Below are 13378 nucleotides of genomic sequence, written 5' to 3' on the forward strand. Positions count from 1 at the left end.
ATCTCATCCTCTGTCATCCCCTTCTCCTCCTGCCCCCAATCCCTCCCAGCATCAGGGTCTTTTCCAATAAGTCAGTTCTTCGCATCAGGTGGCCAAAGTACTGGAGTTTCAGCTTCAGCATCAGTCCTTCCAATGAACACCCAGGACTGATCTCCTTTAGGATGGACTGGTTGCATCTCCTTGCAGCCCAAGGGACTCTCAAGAATCTTCTCCAACACCACAGTTCAAAAGCATCAATTTTTCGGCGCTCAGCTTTCTTCACAGTCCAGGTCTCACATCCATACATGACTTTCTTTTAGGGGTGATGTAAATGTTCTAAAATTAACAGTGGTGATAGTTACACAACTGTGCATAAGCTCAGAGCCACTGAATTGTACACTTTAAGACATGTGAACCATATGATATGTGAATTATAGCCAATAAAGCACATTAAGTAGTTTAAAATAAACTGGAAAAAGGAAAGCCTAAAAACAACAGCAGTATTAGTAATAATAAATTAGTTCACTTCTCTGGCCTTATCCTCTTCCATTCCCCAGTTTACCCCATACTTTATCCATAATAGCCTCCTTGCAATTCCCATATTATGTCTTCCTATTTGATGTCCTGTGAACATAGTATATCTGCTTCCTGGAGTTCTCTTCAGCCCTCCTCTGCCTGCCTAACTCCTTCATATTTAAAACTAGTCAATCAGAGTAAGCTAATAGCCCAAACAATTGATTCCCAGTGACCTAATATGATAAAATTTACTTCTCTCTCATGTAAACACTCCCCAGGTGATTCAGAGACCCAGGCTCCTTACCTCCATCAGCTCTGCCTGCCCAGGAGTCTCCCACTGTACTCTCCATAACAGGCTGAGAGAACCAGCGGGCATCAGCACAGATAGGACTCGAGGAATTTTCCAAATGATTAATTCACTTTTGAACATGCTATCTTTAAGAGATGTCAGGATACCCAGCGGTCTTGGGTTCAGCACAGAGACTATTTATTAGCTTATGGGTGCTCATTGGAAGGACTGATGCTAAAGCTGAAAGTCCAGTTCTTTGGCCACCTCATGCAGAGCTGACTCATTGGAAAAGACCCTGATGCTGGGAGGGACTGGGGGCAGGAGGAGAAGGGGACAACAGAGGATGAGATGGCTGGATGGCATCACCGACTCGATCGATGGACGTGAGTTTGAGTAAACTCCAGGAGGTGGTGATGAACAGGGAGGCCTGGTGTGCTGCGATTCATGGGGTCAAAAGAGTCGGACACGACTGTGTGACTGAACTGAACTGAAAAAGCTATCCCACATGTATTGCACTACTCCCCTTCTCTCTACATCTTCAGGAAGAGGTGATTTGCTTTAAAAACTCAAAGATAATTTTTAAGAATAAGAATGCTGAGGGGAGAAAAAGTAGTATTCAACATCTCTATTGAGGAATTTATGATGTAGCACAGAATGGAAGCTGGAGCTAAAGGAAACTTTCCTTAAAGGGCTATTTATTAAAAAATGGAACGCACTCCTTAGGACAAATCAAAGTGTAAACACACAACATGCAAACTTCTTGTACAGGTAAATCAGTAAAGAAATGGAACGCACTCCTTAGGACAAATCAAAGTGTAAACACACAACATCCAAAATTCTTGTACAGGTAAATTAGTGTTCTCAGCTATCTCCTGCTCCCAAATTTCTCTGCCACATTGAGGATGGTTCAAGAGGAGTAGAGAACATGTTGGTTGCAGCGAGAAACATTTGAAAGCACTCACTTTTATGGAAGTCATAAAAGAGAAAAATCTCTCATGTTATTTAGAATCATCCTCGATATATTTATTCTAATAATAATAATAATAATAATACACATAGCCAAATACCGTTCTCTGTGTAAAATCTTTACAAATCTGACATGCTGAGAATTCAGCTTCTGATACAATCCATTCACTTTTCCAATTAGACTGGTATTGAGTTCTCAGTACAAAATCGAATGTGCTTATGCAGCCCATCCCACAGTACCTGTTAATTCAGGCTGGCGCTTGGAATTTCAGATCTGGTCCCTCCGCGGGGCGGGGCGGGGCCGTGGGCGGGGCCTGCCGCCGGGGAGGCGGGGTGCTGGGAAAGCCGGGGGGCGGGTCTGTCTGCTCGTGAAGCCTCGTAGTATCTGAGCGTGCGAGGGTCCGCGGCGCTAGCAGCGTGCTCCGCGAGGCTTCTCTTCACGTGGCATCGCAGTGGACCCCGCCGCTCCGGGCGCTTTGTGCTCGCGGACTGCCGAGAGATGTGAGCGCCGCTGAGATGCCCGTGGCGAGCGACCTGGAGCCGGCAGAGACGACGCTGCTCCTGAGGATGGGCTGCGCCGAGAGGCCGACGCAGCCCCGGGGTGTCCGGGGGAAAGGAAGGGGACCGCAGCCCAGGACCGGGAGCATCCCGGCGCTGGAGCGGGCGGAAAAGTCAAGAGCCACAGCCGCTGTCCAGCGCTTGCGAAGCCGCCGCCCCTGGGGTGCGCCCAGCGGTTTGTGAGTACTCAGCGTCGCCTGTCCGCAGACGGAAGCCGGGGAACACCCCTGGAGAGCTCTACGGGATCCCCACAATCGCCGTCGCCTGGTCTTCCCACCTGCCTCAGAGACAGAGTGACTGCCGCCCCCCTCCCCCACCTGCGGACCCGGGGCGAGGGCGGAGGCCCATCGGGGCCGCCCCCTTCCCACCCAGGAGGTGGAGAGTTACCCACCTCTCCGCCGTCCGCTCCGGCCAAATTCAACTCCCGTTCTCTCCTCCCGCGGCCCCGAGCCTCCTGACGCCCCCTCGTCCTCCCGCTATCCCCCCTCCCCAGAGACAGGGGAGGAGAAAAGGGGAGCCCAGGGCGTCATGACTGAGCTGAAGGCGAAGGGTTCCCGCGCTCCCCACGTGGCGGGCACAGCGCCCTCGCCCACCCAAGTCGGAGCCCCTCTACGGGGACGCCCAGACGCGGGCCCCTTCCAGGCGGGCGAGGCCTCGGGCCCGACGCCCACAGCCTCGGGCCTCCCCCTCTCCCTGGACGGGCTGATCTTCCCTCGGCCCTGCCAGGCTCAGGACCTGGACGGGAAGACGCCGGACCCAGAGTCGCTGGCAGACGTGGAGGGGGCGTATTCCAGAGGGGAAACCGCAGAGGGCGCTGCTGCAAGACCCGTGGAAAAGGACGGCGGGTTGCTGGACAGCGTCCTGGACACCCTGCTGGCGCCCCCCGGCCCTGAACAGAGCCCCGCCAGCCCCGCCGTCTGCGAGGCCCCCAGCCCTTGGTGCCTGTTTGGCCCCGAGCTTGCCCAAGACACCCGGGCTGCGCCCGCCGCCCAGGGGGTCCTGCCCCAACTCATGAGCCGCCCGGAGAGCAAGGCTGGCGATACCCCCGGGGGGGCCGCCGGCCAGAAGGTGCTGCCCCGGGGCCTGGCGCCATGCCGGCAGCTGCTGGCCCCGACGGCCGCGAGCCACCCCTGGCCCGCGCCAGCGCCGAGGCCGTCTCCGCAGCCCGCGGTGGTGGAGCTGGAGGTGGACGACTCGGAGCCCGAGGGCTCCTCGGGGCCGCCCCTGAAGGGCAAAGCCCGGCCCGCGGGAGGAGCCGCGATCAGCGCTCCCGGGACGGCCGCGGGAGGCGTCGCCCCGCTGCCCAAAGAAGATGCCCGCTTCTCTGCGCTCAGGGCCTCCCCGGCGGAGCATGACGCGCCCGCCGCGCCCGGGCGCGCCCCGGTGGCCACCGCGGTGATGGACTTCATCCACGTGCCCATCCTGCCGCTCAACTCGGCCTTCCTGGCCGCCCGCACCCGGCAGCTGCTGGAGGGCGACAGCTACGACGGCGGGGTCGCCGGCGCCTTCGCCGCGCCGCGGGGCTCGCCCTCCGCCTCGTCCGCCCCGGGCGCGCCCGGAGACTTCCCCGACTGCGCGTACCCGCCCGACGCCGAGCCCAAGGACGACGCGTTCTCGCTCTACGGGGACCCGCAGCCGCCCGCCCTGAAGATCAAGGAGGAGGAGGAGGGGGGCGCCGAGGCCGCCGCACGCTCCCCGCGGCCCTACCTGCTGGCGGGGGCCAGCCCCGCCGTCTTCGCGGACTTCCCGCTGGCGCCGCCGTCCAGGCCGGGGGAGGTGGTGGCGCCCGCGGCCGCCGCTGGGGCCCCCGGCTCGTCCGCGGCCGCGTCGGGGTCCGCCCTGGAGTGCGTCCTGTACAAGGCGGAGGGCGCGCCGCCCCAGCCCGGCCCGTTCGCGCCGCCGCCCTGCAAGGCTCCGGCCGCGGGCGCCTGCCTGCTGCCGCGGGACCTGCCGTCCACCTCGGCCGCCGCCGCCGCCGGGGCCACCCCTGCGCTCTACCCGCCGCTCGGCCTCAACGGGCTCCCCCAGCTCGGCTACCAGGCCGCGGTGCTCAAGGAGGGCCTGCCGCAGGTCTACCAGCCCTATCTCAACTACCTGAGGTGAGGGCCCGGCGCGGCGCGTGAGGACCGGTCCGGCCGCCCCCGGCCCCCGGCGCCCGGCATCCCCGAGTGGCCGCCAGGGGTGGGTGGCCGAGGCGGGGCGCAGCGCAGCGCAGCTTGGCTTCCTTTTCCTCGCCTCTTCTCCTCATTTATTTTGGGGGGGAGGGGGGAGGGCCCCGCGGGGGCCCAGATTATGCTGCTTCTGGAGCGGGCTTCCCCGACAATATGTTTCTAAACTTTCCAGATCTGCGCAGTCCCAAGGCGAACCAGCCGCGAGTTCTAAAAGTGCAGCGTCACTCTGGGTCCGCCGTAGCCCCGCGGAGCCGAAAGGGTGCGGCGAGTCCGGGATTTTATAAAATGCTTTTCTTCCTAGAAGGACAGTTACCGAGAACGTGCGTTCCGGAGAGGAGACGGTAACGCATCGTTCTCCCGGGCGGGGTGGCGCTAGGTGCCCGGCCAGAATCCAAAGCAGAACCATCTTAAGGGTCTGGACACTTAGCGCTTCATTTTCACCCGAATCTCTAGATTAAAATTAATTTATGTGTAATATGTTCACAGTATGGTTTTAAACATCAATCACTGCGGTGCACTGTAGGCTAGTATTGTTTCAAGTTCGCTACAACTTTTAGCATACAAGTTTTGAAAAACACTTTAATTTACATACGAGAGTTATGGAATTTTAAAGAAAAAAGAAAGTGCTCTGAATTTGGAATCTTGTGTTGTGAATAGTCAAAACAGTGTCAATATATTGAACAATGCTTTAAAAAGACAAACACGGGTACTTGTTTAATTACAGAGATGACTTTTTAAAATGATTGTACTCTTAAAGCAAAATCATATTTATTGTTTCCCACCGTTAAACAAGGTTATAACATTTGTCAAAAGACTAAATTGATTCTCTGTAATGAGTTTTGCAGGAAGTTTTTTTTTTTTCCTGAACATAAAATTAAATATTAATTATTTATTACTTTTGTTGGTACTCCTGATGAGAGGCTAATAACTTGCAAGTGTGATGAATCCAGTAACAGGTAGTATATCAAGTTCAGTTTGCTATGTTTTTCAGATCTGTATTGATATATGGCTGTAATTTTTAAAAACCTTTTCACTCTGCCTATTTTGGGTTAAGGAAACTTTAGTGTTAGACAGTGGTGGACCTAAAAATAAATTGAGTACTTTGTTTTGCATTTCAAGGCCGGATTCAGAAGCCAGCCAGAGCCCACAGTACAGCTTTGAGTCATTACCTCAGAAGATTTGTTTAATCTGTGGGGATGAAGCATCAGGCTGTCACTATGGTGTCCTCACCTGTGGAAGCTGTAAGGTCTTCTTTAAAAGGGCAATGGAAGGTAGGCTCCTTTCTTGTTGGTTTAATTGTAAATGGACACCATCGAATATTTTACAGATCTTGATTAGCCCTTGCTTCTTCTAAGAAATGATCGTATTTCCGTATAACTAAAAATATGTGATAATATTTTAACAATATATTTTTATTTATAATCTGTATTGAATGTGGTTAGATATTATAATTGCATAATATTTGACTATCACTTTTAATATTAGACAAAAGCATATGAATCTTGGAACATGCTAACATTGTTCATTAACTTTAGAGACACAACTTTGTTCTGATTGAATTTTTATATTTCTATTGCATATATTATATGTAAGATACACTAAATTAAAATTTTCTTCCAAAAGTAAAATGGTAGAAGTCATCAAAATTATATATGTACGTATATATGATGCAGTTACAAGTTTTCTTCATAATTATGTCATTTCCCTGCATGATGTTTATGTAATAATTATATAATGGTAATTATAGAAAAAAATGTTTAAAGTTCCCTTTTTGTTTAGTGCAAACAATTTAAAGCAAAAGAAGAATTTGAACTCCACAGTAATTTAATTTCTGCAGAAATATTTTGCTTTAAGTAAGGCTTTCATATTTTTAAAATCATCTAAATTACATATTTACCTAATGATTTTAGATTGATTTGCATAATGTATTTCATATTTGAACTTTTATAAAATATATGTTTTAATTTCATCCTTTTTATCTACACTAAACTCTAAGCAGCCAAGCACATTTATATTTGAAGATAGAAATGCACTTAGACATCATTTCACATTTGAATTCTAGCAATAAGTGTATTTTATAACAAGCGGACATGAATTTAGGGTTATCTCTGGAGTTCTGAGATCACACCTAGACAAGGGACCAAAGATCTGAATGTCTGCTTTTTTGCTGCCTGTTTGTGAATTTTCTGATTTCAGGAGTCCTCTACATATAAGTAGGAAAGGAGGGAGCGGGGAATTTTTACCTTAAGGGAGCATTCAAAGGAGTTGACATGCATATTTAATACACATTTACCCTAAAAGAATATTAACCCAAAAGATGTTTAACAAATTCACTATCGCTATAGATTGCTAACATATAATTCTTCATAACTATTATGCCCTTTTAGTGAAAATGATTCTCATCTATTAATGGTATATGTACCCCTCCTACTGAAATTAATGCTTCAAAAAAAGTAATTGCTCTTATGCGTTCCTAGAACATGATTGTTTCCCACGAAGGATGGATGTATTTCACTGATATTGAGCATATGTATTAAACTTCAGGGGACTTTAACTGCATTTTAAATTAGTTGAGGTGCTGTGACAAGAGGCCATGTGAGAAAATGGGATGACTGAGGGTAGTCTTAACTTTCCACTGACATCATTTAGTCATAGTTACAGTTTGAAGCCCTTTGTGTGGAAGAGTTGATTCTCCAGTGGGTAATTGAAGTTACTGTTCCCATCTGACTTTGATCCTGGTTTCCTGAACATTCCCCTCTGCATTAATGTGATTTTCTTTATACTTATAGTTTTATTAGTCTAATTCTTAAGTGAATGACCCTGTTGGAGTCCCCCAAAAGCCAAGTTATTCCAGCCCAACTCTCTCTTTCTACAGATACACAAGTCCTAAAGACACATATCTAAGTTTCTAAAGAGCATACAATTAGTTGGTAGCTGATTGTTAGTCAACATAAGTTAGATTTTCTTTCATTGCAGTGCCTATAAATCAGAGATGGTATGCAAAAGTAGGTATATGACAAATGCTACTTAATTCTTGAAAGTTACTTCAAAAGTGCATATAGGACCAAGAATACTCTAATTAAAATATAAATGTTTTCACATCATTATTATCAGAATAGCATCCTAAACATAAAAGATGTCTTCCCAAATTTGCAATGACAAGGCATTTGTTGGACCACTACTGTTGGCATGGTTCTGTTTTAATTTTGAGTAATAGAAATGAAGTACCTTTATTCAACATTGTTTATGAAGAGGAGCTCAAGATAAAAGTTGATAAATCATTTGGCTGTTAAATGACAAGTAAAATTATTGATCTCTGGACATTGAGAAGAACTTGTTAAGTGTATATATTCAAGGAAAACTGATGAGATTAAGATTAGACTAAGACTTGAAGATCCATATTAGGAAATTATTAGAGTTAAAGGTTAAGAAGGTTGATTGCCAGTGTTTGCTTGAATCAGTCATTGAAGGCAAGAAAATAGAAGGTTATTTGAGTTTTTGAGAGTGAGAAAGTTGAGTAGAAGAATATTTGTAATTGAAGAGAAATACCCAGTTTGAAATCTTAGAGTAAAATAGGGCTGTGTGATGAACAACTTCAGGGTAGAACTATGTATGGATGCCAGTATGTCCAGAAATTGAATGTCATTGTCAACAACATGAATATTAAATACCAAGGATAATGATGATAATGGCTTTCAGGAGTGCTTTCTATGTGCCTGTGACTATTTAAATGTTTTATTGGTCTTGACCCTTTTAAGCCATATGGTGTAGACATTATCATCACTTTCAGTTTATAAATGAGGAAACTGCCTTTGTAAATTGCCTTAAATCACGAGAAGTAGTGGAATAGGATTCAAATCCAAGGTGTTTGACCCCAGAATCTATGCCTTCCACCACTACACTTTCTTTCTCATAATAGGAAATTCAGTTTCAGCTTCACAAAGAAACAATAGAGGATTGGAAGAAAAAAATGTGAGCCAAGTGAGAAAACTTTCTAAGAAGGTAGAAGGGAATCCTAATGGAGAATGCAATATCAAGGGTGATTGAAAGTGTGTAATGTAAATGGATGGATGATACTAACACCACATTTAGGGCTGCAATGAAAAGACACATTCAGGAGCCAAGAGCCAGTTTCCCCACCCCTCCTCCAAGTTAGAAGTGGGACACAATATTGCTAATGGAGAAGTTACTCAGGAAACTGAATTTCCCTTGGTATGAGACAGAAAAGAGAAGAGGCAGAGAAAAAAGACATCCCTCAGGAAGTAGGAGTATGCGGAGGAGAGAAATGACCTCTTAAGCTGGAAAAAAAAAATATATATATTAGCCAAAAAATAGTTGCTTGAATAGCCCATTGCATTCCTTTACTAATACTTGGAGTGAACCAGGGAGTGGTCAGAGATTGCCTTAATGCCTTTCAAGGAGAAGTCATAATGACCTGCCAGTCCTATAAATGCAGGCCTTGTGTTAAGAAGGAAAAGATAATTTCTCACTGGCTTACCTCAGTATGCACTGTGACTTGCTCAATGCTAGGAATACTAAACATTCAGTGTATGATTGTTTGCTAAGAGAACCAGTCATAACAAATGATGCCAAGCTCTTATTCTTTGCATATTTTACACTGTGACAGCATTTGTAGTGAATACATTTGATGGCATAGGGTTGGGAAATATTGTTAATATAGCTGAAACATAGTGTTTAGAAGATACGAGGCTAAGTAGGTATTGATGGATTTTTAATTATATTACATTATGCCTCATTTTTCTATCTTAATTGAGGTATAAGTGACAAATAAAATGATAAGATATTTAAAGTATACCTTGTAATGATTTGATATTACAGGTGCATGGTGAAAGAATTCCTCCCCATCAAGTATGTTACTTTTTTAACATACCTCACATATTTGCCTTTCTTTTTGGCAAGGATATTTAAGTTCTACTCTCTTGGCAAATTTCAGTTATATAATGTTATACAATGTTATCAATTGTAGTCACAGTGTTATGCATTAGATCCTCAGGCCTTATTCACCTTATACCTGAAGGTTTGTATCCTTTTACCAATCTCTCCCTATTTTCCCCCACCCTCTAACCACTGGTAACCACTTCTCTGTTCTGTTTCTGTAAATTCAACTTATTTTTTAATTCCACATGTAAATGATACCTGTGGTATTAATCTCCATCTGGCTTATTTCATTTAGCATAATATACTCTATGTTCAGCTAATTTTTATTTTTGCATTAATTAACCAAATATTTATTGATCACCTGCTGTATGCCGGCGACTATACTAGTGCTGGTTGAAAAGTAAAACAGGACAGACCTAACTGGCTTTAGCACTCATGGAGTTTTTAGTGTAGTGGAGGAAAGGGACATTCTATCAATTAGCATGCATTTAACAAGTTATTATATATTATATATTAATGAGTCATGCCTGGACAACTAGTCACTTGACCCATCTGACAGATGCTGGGGATTGTGGGGAAGTCTTTAGAATTAGAAAGACACTCTTATAAACAGTCTTCCCAGGTGGTCCTAGTGGTAAAGAACCCACTTGCCAATGCAGGAGACATAAGAGACGAGGGTTCCATCTCTCAGTTGGGAAGATCCCCTGGAGGAGGAAATGGCAACCCGCTCCAGTATTCTTGCCAGGAGAATCCCATGGATAGAGGAGCTTGCAGACTGCAATCCATGGGGTCACAAAAAGTCAGACACGACTGAGCGTCTGAGCACATCATAAGCAGACCACAGAGGAAACAGAACAGAAATGAAGTATTTTTAAGAATAGCATATTTCTTTCTGAAGTTCAGTGGAGTTAGTGTCATAGTCTAAAAATGAAAACTGATGTGGTAGCATCATTCTCCATGGTATGAAATGATGAACATTCAAATTTGTAAAAGATCATTTTTAAGAGCAATTTTAGATTTATAGCAAAATCGAGAGGAAGGTACAGAGATTTTCCATGTACCTCCCGTGGTTGCACAGGCATAGCTTATGATCAGAATCCTCCACCAGAGTAGTATGTTTGTTGCAACTGATGAATCTGCATCAACACACCCTAATCACTGAAAGTCCATAGTTTACATGAGGGTTCACGCTTGGTTTTGTACCATTGGGTGGATCTGGACAAATGTTTGATGACATGTATCCACGGTTAGAGTTTCATACAGAGTATTTGCACTGCCTTCCCAAATCCTTTGTGCTCTTCCTGTTCATCCCTTCCTCATCCCCAACTCCTGTCAACCACTAATATTTATATTGTCCCCATAGTTTTGCCTTTTCCAGAATGTCATATAGTTGGAATCATACAGTAGGAAGCCTTTTCAGATTAGCTTTTTCCCTTAGCAAATATGCATTGAAGTTTCCTCCATGTGAAAAGCTCATTTCTTTTTAGTGCTGAATAATACTCCATTGTCTGAATATACCACAGTTTGTTTATCTGTTCATCTGCTGAAGGACACCTTGGTTGCTTCCAGGTTTTGGCAATTATGAATAAAGTTGCTCTAAAAATTTGTCTGCAAGTATTTGTGTGAACATCAGTTTTCAACTCCTCAGGGCAAATATCAGGCTTTCCTGGTGGCTCAGTGGTATAGAACTTGCCTACCAAAGCAGAAGTTGTGGGTTTGATCCCTGTGTCAAAAAGATCCCCTGGAGAAGAAAATGGCAACCCACTCCACTATGCTTGCCTGGGAAATCCCATGGTCAGGGGAGTCTGGCAGGCTGCAGTCCAAGGGGTCACAAAAAGGCTGAACGTGACTTAGCAATTAAACAACAGCAGCACAGCAAATGCCAAGGAGTGCGGTGGCTTGGTGGTGTGGTAAGAGTATGTTTAGTTTTAGAAGAAACCACCAAATTGTCTTCCAAAGTGGCTGTATCATTTTACATTCCCACAGGCAATAATTGAGAATTCATCTTATTCCATGTCCTTGCCAGCATTTGTGTTTCTAGTGCTTCAGATTTCTCCATTCTAACAGGTGTGTAGTGGCAGTTCATTGTTGTGTTGACTTAAATTTCCCTGATGACATATATGTGAAGTATGTTTTCATATGCTTGTTTGACATCTATATATCTTCTTTGGTGATGTGTTTATTACAGTTTTTGGCCCATTTTTTAATTGGGTTTTCTTTCTATTGAGCTTTAAAAGGTTTTTTGTGGATTATTTTTGTTTGTTTTTTGGATAACAGACCTTTATCTAATAGGTATTTTGCAAATATTTTCTCCCACTCTGTCTTTTTCTTCTTTTGGTAGTATCTTTACATAGTAGACAAATTCATTTTTAATGAAATATGGTTTCTCAATTCTTTCTTTCATGGATTATGACTTGGGTATTATATCTGAAAAATGTCATCAAACTCAAGGTCATGTGGATTTTCTCCTAGGTTATCTTTTAGTAGTTTTATAGTTTTGCATTTTATGTTTAGTTTTCTGATCCATTTTGAGTAGATTTTTGTGAAGGGTGTAATGTCTGTGTCAAGACTGATTTTTTTGCATATGGATGTCCAGGGATTTCTAGTACTATTTGTGAAGAGACTATCTTTTTTCTATTGTAGTACCATTTCTCTTTTATTTTTTTAATTGATTTATTTATTTTAATTGGAGGCTAATTACAGTACTGTAGTGGTTTTTGCCATACATTGACATGAATCAGCCACAGGTGTACATGTGTCCCTCATCCTGAATCCCCCTCCCACCTCCTTCCCCATCCCATCCCTCAGGGTCATCCCAGTGCACCGGCCCTGAGCACCCTGTCTCATGCATCGAACCTAGACTGACGATCTGTTTCACATAGGATAATATACATGTTTCAAAGCTATTCTCTTAAATTATCCCACCCTTGCCTTCTCCCACAGAGTCGAAAAGTCTGTTCTTACTCTCTGTGTCTCTTTTGCTGTCTCACATAGAGGGTCATCGTTACCATCTTTCTAAATTCCTTATATATGTGATAATATACTGTAATGGTGTTTTTCATTATGACTTACTTCACTCGTAAAATAGGCTCCAGTTTCATTTACCTCATTAAAACTGATTCAAATGCATTCTTTTTAATAGCTGAGTAATATTCCATTGTGTATTTGTACCACAATTTTCTTATCCATTTGTCTGCCGATGGACATCTAGGTTGCTTCCATGTCCAACTTATTGTAAACAGTGCTGTGATGAACATTGGGGTACACGTGTCTCTTTCAGTTCTGGTTTCCTCAGTGTGTATTCCCAGAATTGGGATTGCTGGGCCGTATGGCAGTTCTGTTTCCAGTTTTTTAAGGAATCTTCACACTGTTCTCCACAGTGGCTGTACTAGTTTGCATTCCCACCAACGGTGTAAGAGGGTTCCCTTTTCTCCACACCCTCTCCAGCATTTATTGTTTTAGACTTTTGGATAGCAGCCATTCTGACTAGCGGGAGATGGTACCTCATTGTGGTTTTGACTTGCATTTCTCTGATAATGAGTGGTGCTGAGCATCTTTTCATGTGTTAGCCATCTGCATGTCTTCTTTGGAGAAATGTCTGTTTAGTTCTTTGGTCCATTTATTGATTGGGGTGTTTATTTTTCTGGTATTGAGCTTCATAAGCTGCTTGTATATTTTTGAGATTAAATCTTTGTCAGTTGCTTCATTTGCTATTATTTTATCCCATTCTGAAGGCTGTCTTTTCACCTTGCTTATAGTTTCCTTCATTGTGCAAAAGCTTTTAAGCTTAATTAGGTCCCATTTGTTTGTTTTTGCCTTTATTTCCATTACTCTTGGAGGTGGGTCATAGAGGAAACTGCTGTGATTTATGTCAGAGAGTGTTTTGCCTGTGTTTTCATCTAGGAGTTTTATAGTTTCTGGTCTTATGTTTAGATCTTTAATCCATTTTGAGTTTATTTTTGTGTATGGTGTTAGAAAGTGTTCTAGTTTCATTCTTTTA

General features: G+C 44.5%; 1 protein-coding gene across 2 annotated transcripts in view; it reads left to right on the plus strand.

Moving 5' to 3' along the window:
- The first annotated feature begins 1590 nt into the window (after positions 1–1590).
- PGR (progesterone receptor) overlaps positions 1591–13378 on the plus strand; it is a 110925-nt gene continuing 99137 nt past the window's right edge. The window contains exons 1-2 of one of the 2 annotated variants that reach the window (XM_043896816.1): positions 1591–4407; positions 5599–5750. In XM_043896816.1, coding sequence (XP_043752751.1) covers positions 2837–4407; positions 5599–5750 — 1723 coding nt within the window. In that variant the 5' untranslated portion in view covers positions 1591–2836. The remainder of the gene's footprint in view (positions 4408–5598; positions 5751–13378) is intronic. The other variant, XM_043896736.1, reaches the window with a different exon arrangement.

This window comes from Cervus elaphus, chromosome 1, assembly GCF_910594005.1.
Source record: "Cervus elaphus chromosome 1, mCerEla1.1, whole genome shotgun sequence".
Classification (NCBI taxonomy): domain Eukaryota; kingdom Metazoa; phylum Chordata; class Mammalia; order Artiodactyla; family Cervidae; genus Cervus; species Cervus elaphus.